The 25,784-nt window shown below is 40.4% G+C and overlaps 2 protein-coding genes and 1 pseudogene across 2 annotated transcripts in view; 1 reads left to right on the forward strand and 2 right to left on the reverse strand.

Moving 5' to 3' along the window:
• Positions 1–7,986, reverse strand: part of ZNF25 (zinc finger protein 25) — a 50,063-nt gene extending 42,077 nt beyond the window's left edge. Inside the window, exon 1 of the mRNA XM_074382081.1 lies at positions 7,500–7,986. The gene's annotated coding sequence lies outside the window, so the exon portion shown is untranslated. The remainder of the gene's footprint in view (positions 1–7,499) is intronic.
• ZNF33B (zinc finger protein 33B) overlaps positions 7,979–25,784 on the forward strand; it is a 28,611-nt gene continuing 10,805 nt past the window's right edge. Inside the window, 4 exon segments of the mRNA XM_010340847.3 lie at positions 7,979–8,200; positions 9,434–9,485; positions 14,588–14,732; positions 15,007–15,102. Of these exon segments, the coding sequence (XP_010339149.2) occupies positions 9,477–9,485; positions 14,588–14,732; positions 15,007–15,102 (250 nt within the window). The 5' untranslated portion in view covers positions 7,979–8,200; positions 9,434–9,476.
• Positions 25,489–25,581, reverse strand: LOC120367479 (small nucleolar RNA SNORA40; annotated as a pseudogene).

A 25,784-nucleotide genomic window follows, 5' to 3' on the forward strand; every position in this document is an offset into this window, starting at 1 on the left:
GGCTTCAGTGAACCAGAAATGCACCACTGCATTCTAGCCTGGTTGACAGAGTAGACCCTGTCTCAAACAACAACAACAACAACAAAACCCACCCCAGCATTTGAATATTCCTAGCAGCACTATTCACAGTATCAAAATCATGGAACCAAGCTAAGTGTACATCAACAGTTGACTGGATAAAGAAAATATAGTACATCTACACCACGGAATATTACTCAGCTTTTAGTCCTTTGCAGCAACATAGATGGAGCTGGAGGTTATTATCCTAAGCAAAGTACTTCAGAAACAGAAAAGCAAATACTGCATGTTCTTACTTATAAGTGGGGGCTAAACAATAGGTACACATCGACACAAAGATGGAAATGATAGATACAAAGATGGAAATGGGGACTCCAAAAGGGAGGAGGGTAAGAAGCAAATGAGGGCTCACTATTTGGAAAATGCTCACTACTTAGATAATGAGTACACTAGAAGTCCAATCCCCATTGTTCACAATATGCCCATGTAGCAAACATGCACGTGTAAAAAAAATCAAGCACAATTAAAAATGTAAAAATTTTATTACATTAAAAATAACTTCTCCTGGGCGGGTGCGGTGGCTCATGCCTGTAATCCCAGCACTTTGCGAGGCCAAGGCAAGCAGATCACTGCGGTCAGGAGTTTGAGACCAGACTGACCAATATGGAGAAATCCTGTCTCTACTAAAAATATAAAAAAAAATTAGCCAGGCATGGTGATGCCTGCCTGTAATCCCAGCTACTTGGGAGGCTTAGGCAGGAGAATCGTTTGAATCTGGGAGGCAGAGACTGCGGTGAGCTGAGATAGTGCCATTGCACTCCAGCCTGAGCAACAAGAGTGAAACTCCGTCTCAAAAAAAAAAAAAGACTCCTCCCTCAAAGAAAAACAGCAAAAACCCCCACTACAAGAGAAAACAAAATTGGTAGACTGAGTAGCTTATCTTCCCTGATGTGAGTGGGCCTCATCTGATCACTTGAAGGTTTGAATAAAACCAAAAAGCTAACTGTCCCTTAAGTAAGAGGAAATTCCTGCTGCTTTACTACCTTCTTACTGACACATTAGCTTTTTCCTGCCTTTGGACTTAAAGTGACACATCTGCTTTTCCTGGGTCTCAAGCCTGCAGGCCTTCTTTCTGGAACTACACAACTGTTCTCTTGGGTCCCCAAACATGGACTCATCATCCTTTAGATCTTGAGAGTTGTCAACCGCCATGATTGCATGATCACATAAGCCAACTCTCTCTCATATATATATATATATATATACACACACACATATACATGCATGTGTACACACACACACACACACACACACACAGCGTTTGTCTGGAGAACCTGTTACAATACTTAAATCACATCTAATGAGGAATTAGGATATTCCAGGTAGGCCTTGAGCTAGGAGCTCCCACGTTTTATTTTCAGAGCCCTGGGTGGTAGAGTAGATTGACTCAGTTGAAGATGGCAAGAGTGAAAACCAGAGAGGGGAAGTTCCCATGCCATGGAGAAAAGTCATGTTAGGTTGTCCCCTTTCCTGCTGTCCTAAATGTGATTGTATGTATCAGGTTTGTGTTGTCTATTCTTTAAAATTATTAATTTGTACTGCCATAAGTAATAGTAAAATGCATTGCCCTTTCATGTAAGTATAAAAGCTCTTTTGAGCAGTGTCCCCAGGTAGCTTCTTCCACAAAGGTAATGACTGCTATCAGTTTAGTGAGAATATTTTCCCTGGTATTTTATCCATTATACATGAACCTACAGAAAACATAAATTCTCTCATATTTTATAAAAATTTGAATTGTAACTCGGCTGGGCTCTGGCTACCAGCACCAGCTGGACAGTAAGGACTCTCAGAGGTGAACACAATACGCCTTCACATGCCTTTCTGAAAGTCCGGTTAGCGACTGAACAGCACGCTTCTGAAGGTGTGAATTCCAGCTCTGCGAAGCTCTTCTCTGAATACCTGCGGTACCAGCATGATCCAGGCACTGCCTCTGCCTCCGCTGTCTGTCTAATCCTAGCTCTGTGGGGTCACTCTTGTGAGCTTCTAGGTTCTGAGGATCTTAATCTTTTCCATTTGTTTCCCAGCACTACACAGGTAGCTGCTACCTGCTGTTGTCATCCTCTGTTAGCTCAGTGTTCATTTTTACCATCAAACACCTGCTTTAACCAATCCTCATCAAATTCTCTCAGTTGTAATACTTGAGTGATCTCTCCTTTACCATTTGGACCCTGATTGATGTAAACATACTTGCACATATATGAACAAAAATATATTTCATTATTATAAAGTCATATAAGTGGAATTGCAATATTATAAGTTCTTTAAAGTTTAATTAAAATGAGGTTCTTGCCAAGAATGTATATTGGGTAAAGGGCCTCCTGTTTAATAAATTGTGCTGGGAAAACTGGATATCCATATGCAGAAGAACAAAACTAGATCCCTACCTGTCACCACATACGACAATCAACTCAAAATGGATTAAAGACTTAAACATACGATCAAAACTGTAAAAATACTAGAAGTAAACCTAGAGAAACCTCTTCAGGGCATTGGTCTAGGCAAAAAATTTATGACTAATTAAAAAGCAGACAGGCCGGGCACAGTAGCGTACACCTGTAATCCAAGCACTTTGGGAGGCTGAGGTGGGCAGACTGCTTGAGCACAGGAGTTCGAGACCAGCCTAGGCAACATGGTGAAACCCCATCTCTACTAAAAATACAAAACTTAGGCATGATGGCAGGTGCCTATAATTCCAGCTGCTCGGGAGGCTGAGGCAGGAGGATCACTTGAGCCCAGGAGGTAGAGGCTGCAGTGAGCTATGATCATACCACTGCACTCCAACCTGGGCAACAGAGTGAGATCCTGTATCAAAATAAATAAACAAACAAATAAATAAAAAGCACAGACAACAACAACAAAAAGATAAATGGTACTGTAGAAACTAAAAAGCTGCTCAGCAAAGGAAACAATCAAGAGAGTGAAGAGATAACCTGTAGAATGGTAGAGAATACTTATAAACTATTTATCCAAAAGGGACTAATATCCAGAATATGCAAATAACTTGAAACAACTTGACAGCAAAAACAGAACAAAAACAAATAGTCTGATTAAAATGTGGGCAAAGGGTCTGAACAGACATTTCTCACAAAAATACATACAAATGACTAACAAATGTATGAAAAAATGTCCAATCATCAGGGAAATGCCAATCAAAATCACTATGAGGTATTGTCTCACTCTAGTTAGAATGGCTATTATCAAAAAAACAAAAAAATGCTGGTAAGGATGCAGAGAAAAGGGAACTCTTAGACATTGTTGGTGGGAATGTGAATTAGTACAGTCACTATACAAAATCGTGTGAAGGTTTCTCAAAAAATAAAATAGAACTACTATACAATTCAACAATCACACTGCTGAGCACATACCCAAAGGAAGGGAAATCCATATATCAAAGGGATACCTGCACTCCTGTGTTTATAGCAGCACTATTTGCAATAGCTAAGATATGAAATCAATCTAAACGTCCACCAACAGATGAATGGAAAAAGAAAACCTGGTCTATATACACAATGAAATATTATTCAGCTATAAAAAATGTAATCCTATCATGTGCAACAACATGGATGGGCTTGAATGTCACTAAGTGAAATAAGTCAGGCACAGAAAGATAAATATTGCATGTTTTCACTTACATTTGGGAACTTCAAAAATTGGGGCTCATGGCAGTAGTGAGTAGAATTATGGGTATTAGAAGGTGAGGGGGTAATGGGGAGGGGAGGATGGGGAAAGATTGATAGATGAATACAAAATTACAGCTAGATAGAAGACATGGGCTCTGGTGTTCTGCAGCCCCGTAGGGTAAATATGATTGGATTTAATTTATTGTATATTTTCAAAAATCTAGAAAAGAGGATTTTTTTTTTTTTTTTTGAGACGGAGTTTTGCTCTTGTCACCCAGGCTGGAGTGCAACGGCGTGATCTCGGCTCACCGCAACCTCCACCTCCTGGGCTCAGGCAATTCTCCTGCCTCAGCCTCCTGAATAGCTGGGATTACAGGCACGCGCCACCACGCCCAGCTAGTTTTTTGTATTTTTAGTAGAGACGGGGTTTTACCATGTTGACCAGGATGGTCTCGATCTCTCGACCTCGTGATCCACCCGCCTCGGCCTCCCAAAGTGCTGGGATTACAGGCTTGAGCCACCGCGCCTGGCCGAAGAGAGGATTTTTAATGTTTACAATACAAAGAAAAATAAATGTCTGCAGTGAGGGATATGCTAATCAGCCTGATTTGATCATTATACATTTTATACACATGTCAAAATATCAGTCTATATCCCCTAAATATGTATAATTATTAGGTGTCAACTAAATATAAAAGGGAGAAAGGTACAGAAAAGAAGAAAGGAAAGACAAAAAAATGAGCCTCCAGAGTTTATATGAATCAAATTCACAATAAAAATGAATAGCTGTGATGGTTAATTTTATGTATAAACTTGACTTGGCCATAGGGTGTCCAGATTAAACATTACTTATGGGTGCATCTATGAAGACGTTTCCAGATTAGATTAGCATTTGAATCGGTAGATTCAGTAAAGCAGATTGCCCTCCTCATGTATATGGGGATCATCCAATCTGCTGAGGGCCTGGATAGAACACGAGGCAGAGGAAGGAGGAATTCACCCATATTTTTTGCCTCATTGTTGAGCTGGGATGTTTCATCTCATCCTCTGTCCTTGGACTGTGATTTACACCAATGGCTTCCCTGGTTCTTAGGCCTTTGGACTGATACAGAATTACATCACCAGCATTCTTGGGTCTCCAGCTTGCAAATGACAGATTGTGGGACTTCTCAGCCTCCATAATCATGTGTACTAATTTCTCATAATCAATCTCTCTTTTTCCCTCCCTCCTCCTATTGGTTCTGTTTCTCTGGAGAATCCTAACACACTAGGAATAAACATTTCCTCAAGCCCATACCATGTAAGTGTATATTACTCTTTTTTTCAACTCTTAAACTTAAAAATATTTTATTTATTTGTTATTTTCCCCAATTGGAAACAACTTATATGTCCCTGGACTTGGGAATGGATAAGGAAACTGGCAAATCCATACCAAGAAACAGGACTCAGCAAGAAAAACAAGCAGAGGTATTGGTACACAAAACAACACAGAAGGATCTCAATTGCATTAAGTAAAATGTAACAGATTCAAGACTACATACTGTATGATTCCATTTACATAATATTCTAAAAAAGGCAAACATGTAGGCCCAACGAATAGATAGTGGTTCCAAGAGGCCAAGAGTGGTAAGAGAATCTGACTCTAAAAAGTAGCGTGGAGAACTTTTTTGACAGAGATAAAACAATTTTGTATCTTGCTTGTGGTGGTGACTTCACTAATGTACGCATTTGTCAAAACTCAAAATTATGCGCTAAATAGGCCAGGTGTGGTGGCTCACGCTTGTAATCCTAGCACTTTGGGAGGCTGAGATGAGTGGATCATGAGGTCAGGAGTTCGAGACCAACTTGGCCAAGATGGTGAAACCCCATCTCTACTAAAAATATAAAAATTAGCCGGGCGTGGTGACACATGCCTGTAATCCCTGCTACTCGGGAGGCTGAGGCAGAGAATTCCTTGAACCTGGAAGGCAGAAGTTGCAGTGAGCTGAGATTGCGCCACTGCACTCCAGCCTGGTCAACAGAGTGAGACTTCATCTCAAAAAAAAAAAAAAAAATTATGCACTAAATAAAGTGAACTTTTCAGTATATAATGCACAAATTTGGCCAGATGTGGTGGCTCACACCTGTAATCCCAGCCCTTTGGGAGGCCAAGGCAGATGGATCACCTCAGGTCAGGAGCTCAAGAGCAGCCTGGCCAACGTGGTGTAATCCTGTCTTTATTAAAAATACAAAAAATTAGATGGGCGTAGTGGCAGGTGCCTGTAATCCCAGCTACTCAGGAGAGTGAGGCAGGAGAGTCGCTTGAACCTAGGAGGCGGAGGCTGCAGTGAGCTAAAATGGTGCCATTGTACCCCAGCCTGGGCAACAAGAGCAAAAAAACTGTCTCCAAAATGCAAAACAAAACAAAACAAAACAAAGAATAAATTTTTTAAAAGTAAATTTCAATAAATGATATTTCACATATTTTTACCTAAATATTTGCATTTCTTTGAATTCCCATAACGGACTTAAAGTTTTGCTGGAAAGGTAATGGAGTTGCTTATTTTTCTCTATTATAAAATGTAACCGATATTAAATTTATGGTTTGTCTTTGGTATCATATCCCTTTTTGTTGTTTTTTGCGACAAGCTCTTACTTTGTCACCCAGGCTGGAGTGCAGTGGTGCCGTGATGGCTTACTGCAGCCCTGGGCTCAAGTGATTACCCCATCTAAGCCTCCTGAGTAGCTGGGATCATGGTTGCCTGCCTCCATGCCCACGATGGTGCCCAGGCTGGTCTTGAACTCCAAGGGTCAAGTGATCCTCCTGCCTCAGCCTCCCAAAGTGCTGGGATTACAGGTGTGAGCCATCATGCCTGGCCCACATGTCAATTTTTAAATATGTATACTCCTTTAGTGGTTTAAATGTTTCAATCTTGTATACATGTGAGATTTTATCATGTGTGATCTATGTATATCACTTTACATTCCAGATTGTTTGGAATGACATGCTCTTTGGAATACTCCATTCTTTCCCTCACTGTTTTGAAATGCTATTTCAAATATTTAATGTGTATTTATTACACATTAAAAGAATACTTTTTTTTTTTTTTTTTTTTTTGAGACAGAGTCTCACTGTTGCCTAGCCTGGGTGGTGCAATCTCGGTTCACTGCAACTTCTGCCTCCCAGGTTTAAGCGATTCTTCTGCCTCAGCCTCCTGAGTAGCTGGGACTACAGGTGTATGCCACCATGCGCGGCTAATTTTTGTATTTTTAGTAGAGACGGGGTTTCACTATGTTGGTCAGGCTGGTCTTGAACTCCTGACCACCTCAGCCTCCCAAGTGCTGGGATTACAGCCGTGAGCCACCACGCCTGGCCCTAAAGGAATACTTTTAATCATGGTGTCTTACTTCCATGTAGCAGGTGCCAAACTACTTTGAATACAGCAGTATTTTATAGACAGAGATATTTCTTAGGCATTTTTTTTTTCCTGCTTACAAAAACGTATACTCGTTGTTCATTTAGGTTTTTACTTATTCTGGATAAAATTGAGAATGCTTTTGTAAAGTACACAGTACACTAAAGATCAAAGAGAAAAAATACCTACAAAAATTTATTGATACTCTTTTATAAATTTTGTCTTCCTATTTAAGAAAGGTATAGACAGACTACATGTATTTCTATTCAGTCAAGCAATTTTAATGTCACAGAGGAAATAACACGTAACATTTTCTTCATTCGGATTATGTTTATTTTCTGCCTAAGCTTCAATTTCCCTTTATGGTTTTACCGATTTGATGAAGCAGCTTTGCGGTCACACTTACCCCTTTTCTCCGCCCGAAAACAATCGCTGACAGCGTCAGTCTTTTACTGTAATGATGAGATCTACTTCCTAACATTGAAGTGACACTGACGCGCAGCTGTTCTTTCCTTGAGGCGTCTGTGTCTAAACTGCACACTGGCTGTAGTGCATCCCTTTGGGGCGCCCGGGGAGAGCCAGGGCTGCAGGCAGCTCGCGCAGCAACTCAGACCGCATCCGCCCACTGCCGAGCTGGGCGCTTCTTGGCCAATCCCAAAAGGCTGCTCGCGCGGCCTCATGGGAAAAGTAGTTTCCAGGTTGGGTGCGGACAGCGTCAGGCCTTGTGCGCGGGCTCTGCGCATGCCTTGTCTGCCGGCTACCTCTAGGTTTCCGCCTTTCCTTCTGTTTTTTTAGGTCTTACGTGGGAGGCAGTCCCGGGGTTGTAAGGGTCCGCGCAGCTCTTCTAGGGCGAATGCAACCCGATGAGGGAGCGGGGTAAGCCCCGGTGGGTTGGGCAAGGACAGAGGAGGCCCCGCGTGACTCCCGGAACGGGCGGCAGGTGCCGGTGGTGGGGAGGAGCCCCAGGGACCTCACTAGGGAACCCCGGGACGACTGGGCTGAAGCATCTGCCAGGACGCTAGGCCGGTTCTTCAGAGGAACAGCCGGTGTACGGAGCGGCCTGCGCAGTGCGTGCCGCCCCATTTGTCGGGGAGGCCGCGGAAGAGGGTATGTGCGCTTGCGCGGTGCGCGCGCCGAGCTCTGCGGGAGGGGCAGTGCTCGGGGCGAGCTTGTGCGCGTGTGTGGGGGCGCCGCGGGAGTTGGGCTGGGAAGGGCGGGTGCGGTCGCCAGCCCGGCATAGACAGATTCGTTTTCCCCTTCTGCATTCGTCCTTCCAGGTTCCGAACTGCCCTCTAGTCATGTCCATCACTGCATCTTGATATTTGCTGTTCCTCTGTCCTTACTTGACCTTGGACTCAAGGATCTTCAATAATTACCTAATTTTGGCCGGGCGCGGTGGCTCACGCTTGTAATCCCAGCATTTTGGGAGGCCGAGGCGGGTGGATCACCTGAGACCAGGAGTTCGAGATCAACCTGACCAACATGGAGAAACCCCGTCTCTACTAAAAATACAAAAACTAGCTGTGCGTGGTGGCGCAAGCCTGTAATCCCGGCTACTGAGGCAGGAGAATTGCTTGAACTCGATAGGTGGAGTGAGCCAAGATCACACTATTGCACTCCAGACTGGGCAACAGGAGCAAAACTCCGTCTAAATATATATATATATAAATAATTTCGACTCCTTTGTTAGAAGAAAACATTTTTTTTTTTTTAATTTTTTGTTTGTGAAGGTTACTAACTTTTTCGGGATCACAGTTTGTTAGTGGGGAAGACTGAAATTTCAGACACCCCAAGCCATTACTGTATACTTTTCCACACACATCAAAGCAAGTTTAAAATATTCTTTTGAGAAATAGCAACAAAGTTGAAAAAATTAAAAATTTTTTTTCTTTGAAGCACTGCTGCTTATGGCTTTCTATGGAGTCATTCACCAGAAGTTAACATTACTGGGAAAATAGATAGCTTCGTCCTATTTTTTACAATAGTTTTAGTGAAGCGTTAATGTTCCTTTGTTAAATGTATTGCTAACTTGTATGGCCAATACTGTCATCATAAATTTTTGGTGAACACCAAGGGAGATTAAAATCCTTAGGAAGCAAATATTTATGTTTCCCCGGTGAAAAATCTTGTGCCCAAGAGTTATGTGATCATGTTGTCGAGTTATATTAAGGTGGTGTTTCACCATTTCTACTACCTGTTCTGAAGTGTCAGAGGACATTGATATTCTCCCAGAGGGAGCATTTTACCTGTTGGGTGTTTATGGCTTCTTAAGGCAGAAAATCTGGGAGTTGCCAACCAGGCCAAATCTTTCATGACCCCATTCATTTTTTTCTAACTCAGCTGTATCTTCAGAGTTGTCTCTGTCTTTCAAGAACAGAACAAAATGAACAAGGTAAGTTGTTTATTAATTCCCTACTTTATTTTATAGGGGACTTTGTGAGATTTGTGAGTCAATATGTTAGGATAGAAATTAGTAATACATGAAAATTAAGCCGGGTGCGGTGGCTCAAGCCTGTAATCCCAGCACTTTGAGAGGCCGAGGCGGGTGGATCACGAGGTCAAGAGATCGAGACCATCTTGGTCAACATGGTGAAACCCCGTCTCTACTAAAAATATGAAAAATTAGCTGGGCATGGTGGCGCGTGCCTGTAATCCCAGCTACTCAGGAGGCTGAGGCAGGAGAATTGCCTGAACCCAGGAGGCGGAGGTTGCGGTGAGCTGAGATCGCGCCATTGCACTCCAGCCTGGGTAACAAGTGTGAAACTCCGTCTCAAAAAAAAAAAAAAAGAAAATTGAGCTTGCCAGAAAATGTCAAGTAACAGATCAATAGTAGGACAAAGTTAGAGTCAGTAAGTTGAGTTTCATCCATTTCTTATGTTTCTGACAACCATGGCAGAGAGGAAGTCACTGGATACAGACAGACCAACTCCTCTCAAGACACAAAGACTTCCTGGAAGATACCTTTTTTGTCATAACATAGGGACATATCGTGAATAACCTTCTAGTGATAGCCCAGAAATGAATGCAGCCTACTGAGTTAAACTGCTTTTTTAATTTTTATGTTACTCAGATTCCAATTTTCTTTTGGATATAGTGTTAGATCAATAAATTAAAATGTATTTTAATTTTTTTTTTTTTTTGAGACAAAGTTTTGCTCTTGTTGCCCAGGCTGGAGTACAATGGCGTGATCTCAGCTCACTACACCCTCCACCTTCGGGTTCAAGCACTTCTCCTGCCTCAGCCTCCTGAGTAGCTGGGATTACAGGCATGCGTCATCATGCCCAGCTAATTTTCTGTTTTTGGTAGAGACGGTGTTTCTCCATGTTGGTCAAGCTGGTCTCGGACTCCTGACCTCAGGCGATCCACCTGCTTCAGCCTCCCAAAGTGCTGGTATTACAGGCATGAGCCACTGCGCCCAGCTGTATTTTAATTTTTTTTTTTTTTTTTTTTGAGACGGAGTTTCGCTCCTGTTACCCAGGCTGGAGTGCAATGGCGCCATCTCGGCTCACCGCAACCTCTGCCTCCTGGGTTCAGGCAGTTCTCCTGCCTCAGCCTCCTGAGTAGCTGGGAATACAGGCATGCGCCACCATGCCCAGCTAACTTTTTGTATTTTTAGTAGAGACGGGGTTTCACCTTGTTGACCAGGATGGTCTCGATCTCTTGACCTCGTGATCCACCCGCCTCGGCCTCCCAAAGTGCTGGGATTACAGGCTTGAGCCACCTTGCCCACCCTGTATTTTAATTTTTAATGAAACTTGTTTCTACATGTGTGGCAGAGAGATAGAAAAACCCCTACATTTTTTTTTTTTTTTTTTTTTTTGAGACGGAGTTTCTCTCTTGTTACCCAGGCTGGAGTGCAATGGCGCAATCTCAGCTCACCGCAACCTCCACCTCCTGGGTTCAGGCAATTCTCCTGCCTCAGCCTCCCGAGTAGCTGGGATTACAGGCACGCGCCACCATGCCCAGCTAATTTTTTTTTAATATTTTTGGTAGAGATGGGGTTTCACCATGTTGACCAGGATGGTCTCGATCTCTTGACCTCGTGATCTACCCGCCTCGGCCTCCCAAAGTGCTGGGATTACAGGCTTGAGCCACCGCGCCCGGCCAACCCCTACATTTTAAGAAAAAATCCTACGTTTTAAATATAGAATTCAATGAATTATTACAAATCCATGGCGCAAATAATGAATATGTAGGTCAAAACAAACATTGCCAGTACTCCTGAATCTCTTGTCTTGTCCCTTTCACAATCTGAACACCTCCTTGCTCATTCACTCATTTACATTTAGTCTGTGGCTTCAGTGGCAGAGTTGAGTAGTTGTGACGGGAACCTTTTGGCCTGCAAAGCTCCAAATATTTAATGTCCGATTCTATTTATTTATTTATTTATTTATTTGGAGACAGAGTCTTACTCTGTCACCCAGGCTGGAGTGCAGTGGTTTGATCTTGGCTCACTGCAGCCTCCGCCTCCAGGGCCCAAGGGATTCTCTTGCCTCAGCCTCCCAAGTAGCTGTGATTATAGGCGCGTGCCACCACACCTGGCTAATTTTCTGTTTTAATAGAAGTGGGGTTTCACCATCTTGGCCAGGCTGGTCTCGAACTCCTGGCCTCAAGTGATCCACCTGCCTCGGCCTCCCAGAATGCTAGGTATGAGCTACTGTGTCCGGGCAAATATTTAACGTTTGATTCTTTACAGAAGAAGTTTACCAGTCCCTAAAGTTTATTTGTTGGTGTTTGTCCTATTTTAGATGACTTTTCCTACTTTGAGGTCATGAAGATAATCTCTTTTGTTATATTTTAAAATCTTTATTGTTGGCTATACACAGTGGCTTATGCCTGTAATCCCAAAGTTTTGGGAGGCTGAGGTAGGTGGGTCACATGAGGTTGGGAGTTTGAAGCCAGCCTGACCAGCACGGAGAAACCCAGGCTGTATTGAAAATACAAAATTTAGCTGGGCGTGGTGGCACATGCCTATAATCCCAGCTACTCAGGAGGCTGAGGCAGGAGGATCGTTTGAACCTGGGAGGTGGAGGTTGTGGTGAGCCAAGATTTTGCCATTGCACTCCAGCCTGGGCAACAAGAGCGAAACTCCATCTCAGGGAAAAAAAATATATTGTTTTGGCATTCACATTTATGTCTCTTTCATTGGAATGGATATTTACTTTTGTATGAGGTAGATGTCAGCATCCTTTTTTGCATAGCATTAATGTAGAATTATTTTTGAAAATACCATTCTATCCCCACTGGTTTACATTGTGATATTTGTCATCAATTATGTGTACATATATGTCTGGGTGTTTTTTGGACTATGTTCTGTTGGTTGGTTGTGCCAATACCACATTTGGTGAAGCAACTTGGTGTCTAGTAGTGGGTTTAACACATTTTTTCTTCAGCAAGATCCTGGCTCTTCCTAGCTCCTTGCATTTCCATATAAACATTGTTAGTATTCATAAATAGCATGCTGAAACTTTGTTTAGGGCTGAATTGAACCTATACATAAATTTTGGGACAATTACTTACCTTTTTTTTTTTTTTTGGAGACAGAGTCTTCCTCTGTCGCCCAGGCTGGAGTACAGTGGTGTGATCTTGGCTCACTGCAAACTCCGCTTCCCAGGTTCAAGTGATTCTCTTGCCTCAGCCTCCTGAGGAACTGGGATTACAGGCACCTGCCCCCTTGCCTGGCTAATTTTTTTGTGTTTTTAGTAGGGAGGAGGTTTCGCCATGTTGGCTAGGCTGGTCTTGAACTCCTGACTTCAAGTGATCTGCCTGATTTGGCCTCCCAAAGTGCTAGGACTACAGGTGTGAGGACTACTTTATTTTCTTTCCCCATTTATCTGACAACCTTCTGATTCCCTCTTGATGTCTTTGAATACCACTAAATTTTAAATGTCTCTGTAGTCTTTATTTTATTCTTGATCTCCATATTATGCTTCAAAAAAAAATTTTTTTTTTTTTTTGGAGACGGAGTCTTGCTCTGTTTCCCAGGCTGGAGTGCAGTGGCACAATCTCGGCTCACTACAAACTCCACCCTCTGGGTTCAAGTGATTCTTCTGCTGCAGCCTCCTGAGTAGCTGGGATTACCGGAGCCCACCACCACGCCTGGCTAATTTTTTGTGTTTTTGGTAGAGACGGGGGTTTCGCCATTTTGATCAGGCTGTTCTTGAACTCCTGACTTAAGGTGATCCAGTGCCCCAGCCTCCTAAAGTGCTGAGATTACAGGTGTGAGCCACTGGACCTGGCCTATGCTTCAAATTTAATATATTTAGGACCTTTATTGCTAGAATACTCTGTCTAACTGATTTTGCCCTTACTTTCCTGGCTTACATTGTGGCTCTAGTATCTGGGCAGCTGTTCATGGGGATAACCTGAGGAAACATTTTTTTCCTAAAGTATTGGTGACCACATTTTGTTGCTCTTAGTCTCTTATTATCCATGTCCTCCTGGTTTCTTCTACAGTAGTTTATGTAAATATTGTTTTGCCCTTTGCCTTTCTCAATAGAACTGGTTTTGTAAACAAAACCTGGTCATGTAATTTCAGTAAATGCTCATATCTCATCTTTGGCCCTCCCTTTTTCATAGCAGTGATCCCTAAAAGATGTGCCCTAGAGGATATCCAGAACAATCCAGTTGGATATCTTCTCCTGTGTGCTCCACAGATATATCAAGTGTAATAGTTCCAAAATCTTTCCATTTTCTACACATCATTATTATTGTCTCTGAAGTAAAAGATTAGAACCCAGAATACGTATTGCAGTAAAATAAAATATCAAGCTCTTTTTCTACATTTTAAAATCCAAATGGCAAATTAGAATTTATAATAAATGTACTGACAGTTTATTTCTGTGATTTGTAAATATGAATCTGTAGTTCTCAGTAATATTCTTGAAAATGATAAATAATCACTTTGGAGACTATTGGTCTAAAATTACTAAAATAACCCATTGGTCTAAAATAACCCATTTCCTGACTACTTCCCTGGCCTTTTCTCTCTACAGCACTAAGCCATCTCCTGTGTTGTCTGCCCTTTTGTTGATGTCTGCGGTGTGTTGGAGTTTGCTTGTATCATGGCTCCATGCTTACGAAGAACATAATAGAGTGTTCTTCATAATTCAACCAACAGCTATAGTTCTCAGTGAAGCTCAGAACAGAACTAACTTTGCTCCTAACATTAGTCTGTTATGTTTGTACTTTCTCCTTAGTACTTGTTACGTATTACCACATACATTTTCCTACCACTCTGTATGTTCTGTGAACAGAAGATTCTTTTTATTCTTAGTATTTCCAGCAGTGATGATAGTTCCAGGTATATTGTAGGAATGTGGTAATTTTCTTTTGCATGAATTAATATCATAATGCATTATGGCAGAGTATTTCTGTTAACAATTTCTTTTTTCCTTAAAAGTATAAAGCAAAACAAGTATTCTGTAAATAATAATTATGGTAAGGATTAGCCCATAATTCTTTTCTCATGCCCCCTAATTCTGAACATTTCAGGTGGAACAGAAGTTCCAGGGGTCAATATCATTTAAAGATGTGACTGTGGGCTTCACCCAGGAGGAGTGGCAGCGCCTGGACCGTGGTCAGAGAGCTCTGTATAGAGACGTGATGCTGGAGAACTACAGCAACCTTGTCTCAGTAGGTAAGGTCTGTTCACTGTATCATTCTAAATAGCATCTGTTTATTCTTTTGATTATGAAGCATTTGGGCAGTCTGTATAGTTTAATAGTATTTAAGGTTAAGCTTCAGGAGTCAGTGTTGATTGATCACCTTTGAGCACCAGAAGATACGTGTGTTCACCTCTCCGGTGAAAATGTTCAGTGGCAACTTCAAGCAGCCCCAGAAGCTTCTTCCTGCTTCAAAGCCCTGAAGTCTAGACTGCTTGGTTCAAATCCTGAATCATTTCCCGTTGACAGGGTATTGTGTTCACAAACCAGAGGTGATCTTCAGGCTGGAGCAAGGAGAAGAGCCATGGAGACTGGAGGAAGAATTTCCAAGCCAGAGCTTCCCAGGTGAGTTAATGTGTACGGCACAGATTACATCAGGGGATTTGTTACTTCCTGTAGTTAATTCAGAGGTTCGCAACTTTGGAACATTTTTCAAGAACATCTCCATAGGGGTCCTAACCTCTGGAAGTGATGAAGAATACTGATTCCTAAATCAGACCTTCAGATACTATTCACAAAAGAATTCTCCTCTTTGAATCACGTTTTGAATGTTTACCATTCTTACACCTGCTAATAGTTCAGTCTTTGCCCACCTCATCTGTACTGTTGTTTTTCTTGGTTATCATTTTTCTCAAAGCACTTTGAATGTCCCACCTTACCTCCATTGTTTTGTGTTTATTCTGTTGTCAGACTTTTTTATACACTCATTTTTAAACTCAGCAAATAATTTCTGAGTACTTGCTGTGTGCTGAGGATATAATAATGGAAAAAATAAGGCCAAGCGCAGTAGCTCACATCTGTAATACCAGCACATTGGGAGGTCGAGGCAGGCAGATCACTTGAGGTCAGGAGTTCGAGGATAGCCTGGCTAACACAGTGAAGCCCCATCTGTAGTTAAAATACAAAATTATCTGGGTATAGTGGTGGGTGCCTGTAATCCCAGCTACTTGAGAGGATGAGGCAGGAGAGTAATTTGAACCCGGGAGGCAGAGGTTGCAGTGAGCTGAGATCATGCCACTGTACTCCAGCCTGGGCGACAGACAATGTCTCAAAAAAAAGTAAATTAATATATTAAAAAATAATAAATTATGTCTCTAAGTATATTATGTATACTTGTATCTTTATGTCTATTAAATGTTCTGTGGTTTTAAAGACTGTCAAAGAAATTAAAGCAAGTTAGATTAGCCGAATGTGGTACTTTAAAGAATAGTCAGGGGAAACCTTAATGAAATCAACATTAAAGCAGAGATTTGAATAAAATTCAATGGGTGAGCCATGAGGATTCTGCCCCTTTTCAGCAGGGGTAATAGCAGCTGCTAGTCTTGGACAGGAATGTGCTTGGTGGTTTTCAGGAATAATTAAAAAGTGACAGTGGCTGAAAGGACGGATTGACTGGAGGAGGGGCAGGAGGTGAGGTGAGGGAGGCAGGTAGAGCCCAAAGGTGAGCATATCATAAGCCTCATTCAGTTAATTTTATTTTTAACTTAGTGGTAGATTTTCAGCAGATGAGTAACATCTGATTTCTATTTGTATAAGATCTTTCTCACCTCTGTAGAGAAAATACTAGGCAGGGCATAGGGCATAGAGAGCTCATTAAAGGGCTGTAGTAGTTTTCCTTATGAGTGATAGTGATATAGACAAAGCTGAAAGGCATGGCGGGAATGGGATGAGATTTGATTCTCTGAGTATTTAGAAGGTGGGGCAGTAACAAAAGTACAAACATTTGTAACATCAGCAGGAGGGAAAAGAGGTTTTTGAAGTATTTGAAGAAGTAATGGCTGAACCTTTTCAAATTTAGCAAAAGATATAAACTATACAGTCCCGAGTCTGAAGTAACATCAAATAAGTTAAGTCCATGGCAAACTCATGTTGTAATAAAATTTTTGAAAACTAAAGACAAAAAAATTTTTCAAATTAGCCAGAGAGAAGCAACACATTCCCTGTAGGGAGTGACTGTGAGTTTCTCTTCTGAAACCATGGTGGCTGGAAGGAAGTACTGTATTTTCTCAAGTACTGAAAGAAAAGAACTATCATATAAAAATTGTGTATCTTTTGAAATTATATTCATGAATGAAGGGGAACTAAAGCCATTATTACACAGGAAAGCTAAGAGAAAATGTTGCTAGCAGACTTTAAAACCTGGCTAGAAGTTCTCTAAGTAGAAAGGAAATAACACAAGAAAGCTTGGAATGCAGGAAAGAAAGAATATTGGAGGCTGGCAAAAATCGAGATAAATTTATTTTTCTTATGAGTTTCTAGAATCATATTTGATGGTTGGAGCAAAATGCTCTTTATGTAGGGGAAACAATTAGATTTAAGAAGTCGGGAGGGTAAAGGGGCCTAAGTGGAATGAAACTTGGTACATTTCACTTGAAGTGGTAAAATGACAAACTACGATAAGTTGTATATGTACATTTTAACACCTGGAATAACTACTGAGAAAACTATAAAATGTGGTACAGTTAAAAACACTGTAAATAGGCCAGGCATGGTGGCTCACACCTGTAATCCCAGCACTTTGGGAGGCTGAGGCAGGTGGATCACGAGGTCAGGAGTTCAAGACCAGCTTGGCCAACATGTTGAAACCCTGTCTCTACTAAAATTACCAAAATTAGCCAGTCATGGTGGCAGGTGCTTATAATCCCAGCTACTAGGGAAGCTGAGGCAGGAGAATTGCTTAAACCCAGGAGGCGGAGGTTGCAGTGAGCCAAGATTGTGCCATTGTGCTCTAGCCTGGGCAACAAGAGCAAGACTCTGTTTCAAAAAAGAAAAGAAAAGAAAATACTATAAATAAACCAGGATGAAATCTAAAAAAAATTTTAGTTAACTAATAGGAAAATAACATAAAAGGAACAGATGAATGGAAAACAGAAAACAAAACAAATAGCAGCCTAACAGAATAATATTTACCTTAAATGTAAATGATCAAAATACTATTAAAATGTAAATTGGCAGAGTAGAGAAAAATGTAAAACATGATTTAAAATTTTTAATTTTTGTGAGTACATGGTAGGTATATATATTTTTGGAGTATAGGAGATGTTTTGATACAGGCATACAATATGTAATAATTGCATTAGGGCAAATTGGGTATCTATTCCCATAAGCATTTATCTTTTGTGTTACAAGCAATCCAGTTATGCTCTTTTAGTCACTTTAAAATGTACAATTAAATGATTTTTTACTGTAGTCACCTTGTTGCGCCTGCAAATATTAGGTCTTATTCATTCTAACTATTTTTTTGTACCCATTAACCATCCTCACCTTACCCCCACCCCACTGCACTGCCCTTCCCAGCCTCTGGTAACTGTCCTTTTACTGTCTACCTCACCTCCATGAGTTCAGTGGTTTTAATTTTTAGCTTTCACAAATAAGTCAGAATATACAAAATTTATCTTTCTGTGCCTCCAGTTCCATCTATGTTGTTGCAAATGACAGGATCTCATTCTTTAATAAGGCTGAATAGTAGTCCATTGTGTATATGGTCTTTATGGATTTTTCTGTGAATGGACACTTAGGTTGATTCCAAATCTTAGCTATTGTGAACAGTGCTGCAATAAACATGGGAGTGCAGATACCTCGTTGATGTGCTGATTTCTTTTGGGTATATGCCTAGGAGTGGGATTACTGGATCATATGATAGCCGTATTTTTACTTTTTTCAGGGACTTCCAAACTATTCTCTTTCAGCCATATGAAGTCAAAAACCATGCTCTGTGAGTGCTCACCTGATTTTTAGTTCCTGCGAAGCTGCGTCTTTTGTGTAGATAGTTGACAAACTTGGTCTTCCTGCAGGGGAGTGAGTATGACTGGTAGAGTCCTTTATTCTACCATCTTGTTCCACCCATCCTAAAAAATGTTTTCTATAGGATACTCATAACTTAGTTAACAACGTAAGTTGAGAAAGAATAGAAAAAGATGAACTGCACAAACATTAATTAAAGAGTAGCACTATTAATATCAAATACAGTAGACTCAGAGCAAAGAAAATTATTACACAAAAAGAACATTATATAATGATAAAAGGATCAATCCAACAAAAATGAAATAATCCTAAATGTGTCTGTCTCTAGCAAACCTCAAAGTACATGAAACAAAACTGATAGAGCTAAAAAGAGAAAAGCACATTTTTTATTGTAGTTGGAAAGTTCACCACTTCACTCTTAGCAATTGGTAGAATTAGTAGACATATGATTACTAGCAGATATAGAAGAGCAGGACAGTAACATCAGCCAACAGGACTGAAGCAATATTGTAGAACAGTGCTCAAACAAGGCCAGGCACAGTGGCTCATGCCTGTAATCCCAGCACTTTGGGAGGCTGAGGCAGGCAGATTGCTTAAGGTCAGAAGTTTGAGAGTAGCCTGGATAACATGGTGAAACTCTGTCTTTACTAAAAATACGAAAATTAGCCAGGCATGGTGGTGCATGCTGTAGACCCAGCTACTTGGGAGCTAAGGCAGGAGAATTGCTTGAACCCAGGAGGCACTGCACCCAGCCTATTTTATTATTTTTATAGATTTAGAGGGTACAAGTGCAGTTTTGTTACCCAGACATACCGCACAGAGGTGAAGTCTGTGCTTTTAGTGTGACGATCAGCAGAATAGCATACGTTGCACCCATTGAGTAATTTCTTATCCCTCACCCTCCTCCCCACCCAAGTCTCCACTGTGTATCATGGCACTATGTTTATGATCATTCCACTCTATGTTTTTGTGTATGCAACATTAAATGAATATTTTTTAATACATTTTAATTTTTTAAATTATTATGTCCCTTTGAAAATTTATGTACCTCATAGTTGCTCTAGAACTTCCTAATAAATCTTACCTTATCAAAATCTACTTTAGATTTCTACCACCTTAACTCTAGCAAAATACAGAAACATTACTTATATATAGCTCTACTTCCTCTTCGTTATTTTTATATATATTACATATATATTTAAAACCCAATAATACATTGTTATACCAGCTGAGCACCCCAAATCTGATAATCACAAATGCTCCAAAATCTGATACTGAGCGCCAGCATGCTCAAAGGAAGTGCTTGTTGGAACATTTCAGATTTTAGATTTGTGGATTTGGGAAGCTCGACCAGTAAGTATAATGTAAATATTCAAAAATTTGGAAAAAATCTGAAATTGGAAACACTTTTGATGCCAAGCATTTCAGTGAAGGGATGCTCAACCTGTAATTGTTACTTTATATCATGTGATGTCTTCTCGTGTAGGGGCTGTGCCAATATTCTTGGTATTGTTCTAGTTTTAGTATGTATGTTGTAAAGTGACCATAGCCAATCATTTGTTTGAATATTTTTTCTGCTACTTGATATTCCTCCACTCTTTCTGGTACTTCTGTTGTGAATATATTGGTGTAGTTAATGTAGCCTCATTTTTGTAGGCTTTCTTCATTTTTCATAATTCTTATTTCTGTCTGTTCTTTAGATTACTTAATATTGATCCATCTTCAAGTTTACTGATTTGTTTGCCAGCTATAATCTTTATTTATTTTTATTTTTTTTGAGATGGAGTTTTGCTCTTATTGCACAGGCTGGAGTGCAATGACATGATCTTGGCTCACTGCAACTTCTACCTCACCAGGTTCAAGGGATTCTCCTGCCTGAGTCTCCTAAGTAGCTGAGATTACAGGTGCACACCACCATGCCTGGCTTTTTTTTTTTCTTCTATTTTTAGTAGAGATGGAGTTTCACCATGTTGATCAGGCTGGTCTCAAACTCCTAACCTCAGTTTATCTGCCCACCTCGGGCTCTCAAAGTGCTGGGATTACAGGCATTAGCCACCATGCCCGGCCCAATCTTTTGAGTCATTCTAGTGAGTTTTCCATTGCAGTTATAATTTTTGAATCCAGAATTTTCATTGTATATTTTTCTGTCTTATTTTCCTGTTTGATTAAGCATCATCATACCTCCCTTTTCTTTTTTAAATAGTGTTTCCTTTTTAACACATTTATTTTTATTTTTATTTTGAGACAGAGTCTCACTCCATCACCCAGGCTGGAGTTCAGAGGCTTGATCTCAGCTCACTGCAACTTCCGCCTCCCAAGTTCAAGCCATTCTCTTGCCTCAGCCTCCCAAGTAGTTGGGATTACAAGTGCCTGCCACCATGTCCGGCTAATTTTTGTATTTTTAGTAAAAACAAGGTTCACTATGTTAGCCAGGTTGGTTCGGAACTCCTGACCTCAGGTGATCCACCCGCCTCAACCTCCCAAAGTGCTGGGATCACAGACATGAGCCATTGTGCCTGGCCCTGAACATATTTGCTTTGAAGTCTGCTAAGTCTGGTATCTTGATCTTCTCAAGGGCAGTTGCTGTCGCCTGTTGTTTTTCCTGTATATGGGTGACAGTCTCCTGTTTCTTTGTAGACTTGTAATTTTTTTGTTGAAGAACAGACATTTTTAGAGAATACTTTGTGCTTTCTCTAGATACTGGTACCTCTCTTTTCTCTACGGCTTGTTTCTTATTTATTTAGGTGACTTGACTAGACTATTTGAGTGAAGCTTTTTCACCCAGATTGTTCTCACTGATATTGCTTGTCAAAGGGCTCTGCCTTGGAAATGTACACTATCTTTAGAATGGCAGTGGTTTTAACAGTGTTCTCTTTGAGTGTGTCCTTCTGTGATTGCTGTGTTAGCCTGTCTGGCTCTGTTGGTATTACACTTTGCAGATAGCCGCTACTGATTGCTGATGTATTGCTCTATTGTTTTCAGCACTGTCCTAGATCATATGTTGCTCTTAGTTTGTCTTGTTAAATTTGGGTTCCTTCTAAAGGTTCATCTTTGAGGCTTTGAGTTTGCTTTTTATGTTGCTATTCTGAAAGTTACCTCCTAGAAAATATAAATTTAAAAATCATTATTGTAGACAATCTGTGTATGTATTTTTATGAATGTTTCTGGTAGATAGGAACAAATCTAATTGACTTGAATTATCTCCTCTTAGCCATCTCTTTCTCTGGCTTTCTCCAGTAAACTTTCACTTGGTCTGTGGTTTAGCTTGTTGCTGTCATGGAACTGCCACCCTCTTCCTAATGGTTTTCACTGAAATTCTATTCTTTTTGAGGGTACACTCACCTACACTGTGTTCTGAACAAAGTGAGTTTTCTGGAGGAGAGGTTTGGAGCTCTCTGTCCTTATAGCTGGCCTCTGGCCCTGGGCGAGAGTCCTGCTCCATTATTCTGGATCTGGGGGCTACAGCAGTGTCTTGGTTTTATTTGGGTGGGTGACACTGTGCTTTATGATCAGGGATCTGTGTTGCGGCAGTAGTCTGTGGTCTTCTTGGTTTCTTTTGGAATCTCTTCTCAGTGGGCTAGGTGGACATTGTTCTCAGACTGCCATGACTGGGCTGGATCTTTTAATTGGGGTGGTGGAGGAAGCTGGCTCAAGGCCTTTTGGCTGTTCTTTCCTAGAACTTGAAGCTGTGGGGGTTGAGAAGTGCTGGTGGCTTGCAGGAGATAGATGCACACAGAGAGAGGTCTGGAGATCCATAAAGGGGCCTCCATGAGTGTTCAGCAAAGTACTAATCAGCTGATGTATATGAGGAAATGAGTGAAAGAACTTTTGAAAAGAATCAGAAGAAACAGTACACAGTACTCACATAGGGCCTGGAAAACAACTGATCCTGCCAGAGTGGAAGAACTCATAATTTAGAGTATTGGGTAGAGTGATCAGAAAGGTCTTTTCTCAGTGGTGAGGAGTAATGTGCCTCAGACTGAGTACTGCAAGACCTGAAAGTGTTACATTGTTTCCAAGTGACTTAAGTGCATCCTAGAACAAAGCACAAAAATACAGGAAGCCAAAAGTATCCAACATCCAGCCAAGTAAAACTCCCTGTCTTCCATCCATTGAAAGATTACCAGACCTACAGACATATGGGAAAACATGAGCTTTCTCAGAGACTAACCAGGAAATTGAAATGGACTCAGAATTGCCATAGATATCAGAATTAACTGAGAAGTTGAGTGAAAACAGTATTATAATTGGGTTCTACATGTTCTAAAACTTAAGTAGAGACATGGAAGAATTTTTTAAAATCCTAAATCAAAATTCAGCGTAACAAAAATAGAAATCGGATTTCTAGATATGAAAATGATAATGCTTGAGATGAAAAATACATGGCTGGCCATTGGTCTCTCACACCTGCAATTCCAGCACTTTGGGAGGCCAAGGCAGGTGGATCTCCTGAGCTCAGGAGTTTGAAACCAGCTTGGGCAACATGGGAAAGCCTTGTCTGTACCAAAAATACAACAATAGAAAAATTTAGCTGGGTGTGGTGGTACAAGCCTGTGGCCCTAGCTACTTGGGAGGCTGAGGTGAGAGGATCGCTTGAACCTGGGAGGCAGAGGTTTCAATGAGCCAAGTTTGCGCCACTGCACTCCAGCCTGGGTGACAGAGTGAGACCCTTTCTCCATAAAAAAAAAAGAAAGAAAAAAGAAAAGAATAACACATAGGGTAAGAACTAAGGGCAGATTAAACAATACAGAAGAAAAGATTAGTGAACTTAAACATGTCGTAATAGAAACCATCTAAATGAAACAGAAAAAGCATATTTGAAAAAAAGGCTGGGTGTGGTGGCTCACATCTGTAATCCCAGCACTTTGGGAGGCTGAAGGAGGCAGATCACAAAGTCAAGATGTTTAGACCATCCTGGCCAACATGGTGAAACCCCATCTCTACTAAAAATACAAAAATTAGCTGGGCATGGGTGGCGCTCCCCTGTTATTAATCTCAGCTACTTGGGAGGCCACAGCAGGAGAACTGCTTGAATCTGGCAGGCGGAGGTTGCAGCAGTCTGAAATCGAGCCACTGCACTCCAGCCTGGGTGACAGAGCTTGACTCTGTCTCAAAAAAAAGAAAAATAAACAAGCCCCTGTGAGCTTTAGGAGGACTTCAGGTAGGCTAAGACACATGGAGTTGGAGTCTTTGAAGGAAAGTGGGAAAGGAACAGAGAATAGTATTTTGAGGATGATGAAAACATTTCCAAATGTGATGGGAACGTACTGACCCAAGAAGCTCATCAAACCGTGAGCACAGAGGCATGAAGAAAACTATACAAGGCACATGAATCATAACTAGAATGTTCTAAATTAGCATTAAAATGAATCCTCAAAGCAGCCAGAGACAAAGGACATGCTTTATGGGGAACAAAGGTAAGGATGATAGCAGATTTCTCCTTAAATGAGGCAACAGAGAAGATAATAGAATATTATTTTTAGTTTTAAAAGCAAAAAACACTCAATGTAGAGTTGTATACTCAGTATAATAGCGGTAAGAAACAGTGAAGAAATAAAGACATTTCAGATAAACAAAGCTGAAAGATTTCCTCTCCATCAGACCTGCACTACAAGAGGTGTTCTGATGTCTGATGGAAATCTGTATCTATCCAGGGGCATGAAGAACAGAAAATGTTGACTATTTGTATATGTACACAGATATTTTTCTTTATTTAAATCTCTAAGAAAGATATTGACTTTATACAAAAATAACATCAAATGTATTGTGGGGTTTATAACGTATATTTAAAGTATCTGACAATCATAGCCTAAAAAGGCTATGAAAAAGAAGTAAAGTATATACTATTTAAAGTTTCAGATGTGTACTATTACTGAAAAGTACACTGGTTAAAGCTTTTATTTTTTATTTTTTATTTTTATTTTTTTTGAGACAGTCTGTTGCTCTGTTGCTCAGACTGGAGTGCAGTGGAGTGATCTTGGCTCACTGCACCCTCCACTCCCCGGGTTCAAGCAGTTCTTCTGCCTCAGCCTCCCTAGTAGCTGGGACTACAGGCACATGCCACCACGCCCAGCTAATTATTTTATATATATATTTTTTAGTAGAGACTGGGTTTCACCATGTTAGCCAGAATGGTCTCCATCTCCTTACCTTGTGATCTGCCTACCTCAGCCTCCCAAAGTGCTAGGATTACAGGCACGAGCCACTGTGCCCAGCCTAGTTAAAGCTTTTGTAAACATTGATGATCACAGAAAATATAAATGGTCTAAAAGCCATTTAAAGGCAGAGATTTCTGGGTAAGATAAATAAAAATGGTAAGATCCAATCATGCAGCCTATAAAGAAAACATGTTACATTCAAAGATAAATAGATAAACATAAAAAGAATGAGAAAAGATATAGAATAATACAATTATTAACAAGGCTCCAGTGCTGTGATAGTCAGATGAAGTAGCTTTCAGAGCCAAGAATACCAGTGATAAAGATTTTTTCATATTGATAGAGATCAATTCATCAAGAGGATTTAAAAATCCTAAACTTAGGTTAGTAACAGATTTATAAAATATTTGAAGCAAAATCTGTTAGAACTGGAAGGAAAAGTAGATCCACAGTTATAATCAGAGGTTTTAGCATTCTTCTAATAATTGATAAAACAGGAAATGGAAAAGGAGCAGAGATATAATAGAGTTAACCCTAAATAACTTAATTGACATTTATAAAATATTTTTCTGTACCCTTCTTCCCAAATAAAACAGTGGAATATATATTTTTTTCAAAGGCAGATGAATGAATGTATTAATGGGTAAATCACATTCTTGGTTATAAAGCAAATCTTAATAAATTTTAAAGGATTGAAGTCATATAGAATAGTTTCTCCCACCATAATGGGTTTAAATTTAGTTAAGGTAAAAATCAACAGAAGTATCTGTAAAATCCCTAATAGTTGGAATCTGAATATACTTTTTGTTGTTGTTGTTATTTCTTTCACAATATCCCTTCTTATATATATCAAAACTCATACTGAACAATGAGTTCTGGGTTGCAAAAGAGGATTTATTTTTTGCACCTATCCATAAGAGAAACCAATATACTTCTACATACCACATGCTTTAAAAAAGGGTTTGAAGGGGAAATTAGAAAGTATTTTGAACTTTGGGTTAATGAGAACAGAATTCATGGGAAATTTACATATAGTAAATTTAGATACAGAAATTTCAATATAATTTACATATATAAATTTAGATATAAAATACATATAATACTCATTGATTTCATTGTTTTCCA

This window comes from Saimiri boliviensis, chromosome 12 (assembly GCF_048565385.1).
Source record: "Saimiri boliviensis isolate mSaiBol1 chromosome 12, mSaiBol1.pri, whole genome shotgun sequence".
In the NCBI taxonomy this organism is placed as follows: Eukaryota; Metazoa; Chordata; class Mammalia; order Primates; family Cebidae; genus Saimiri; species Saimiri boliviensis.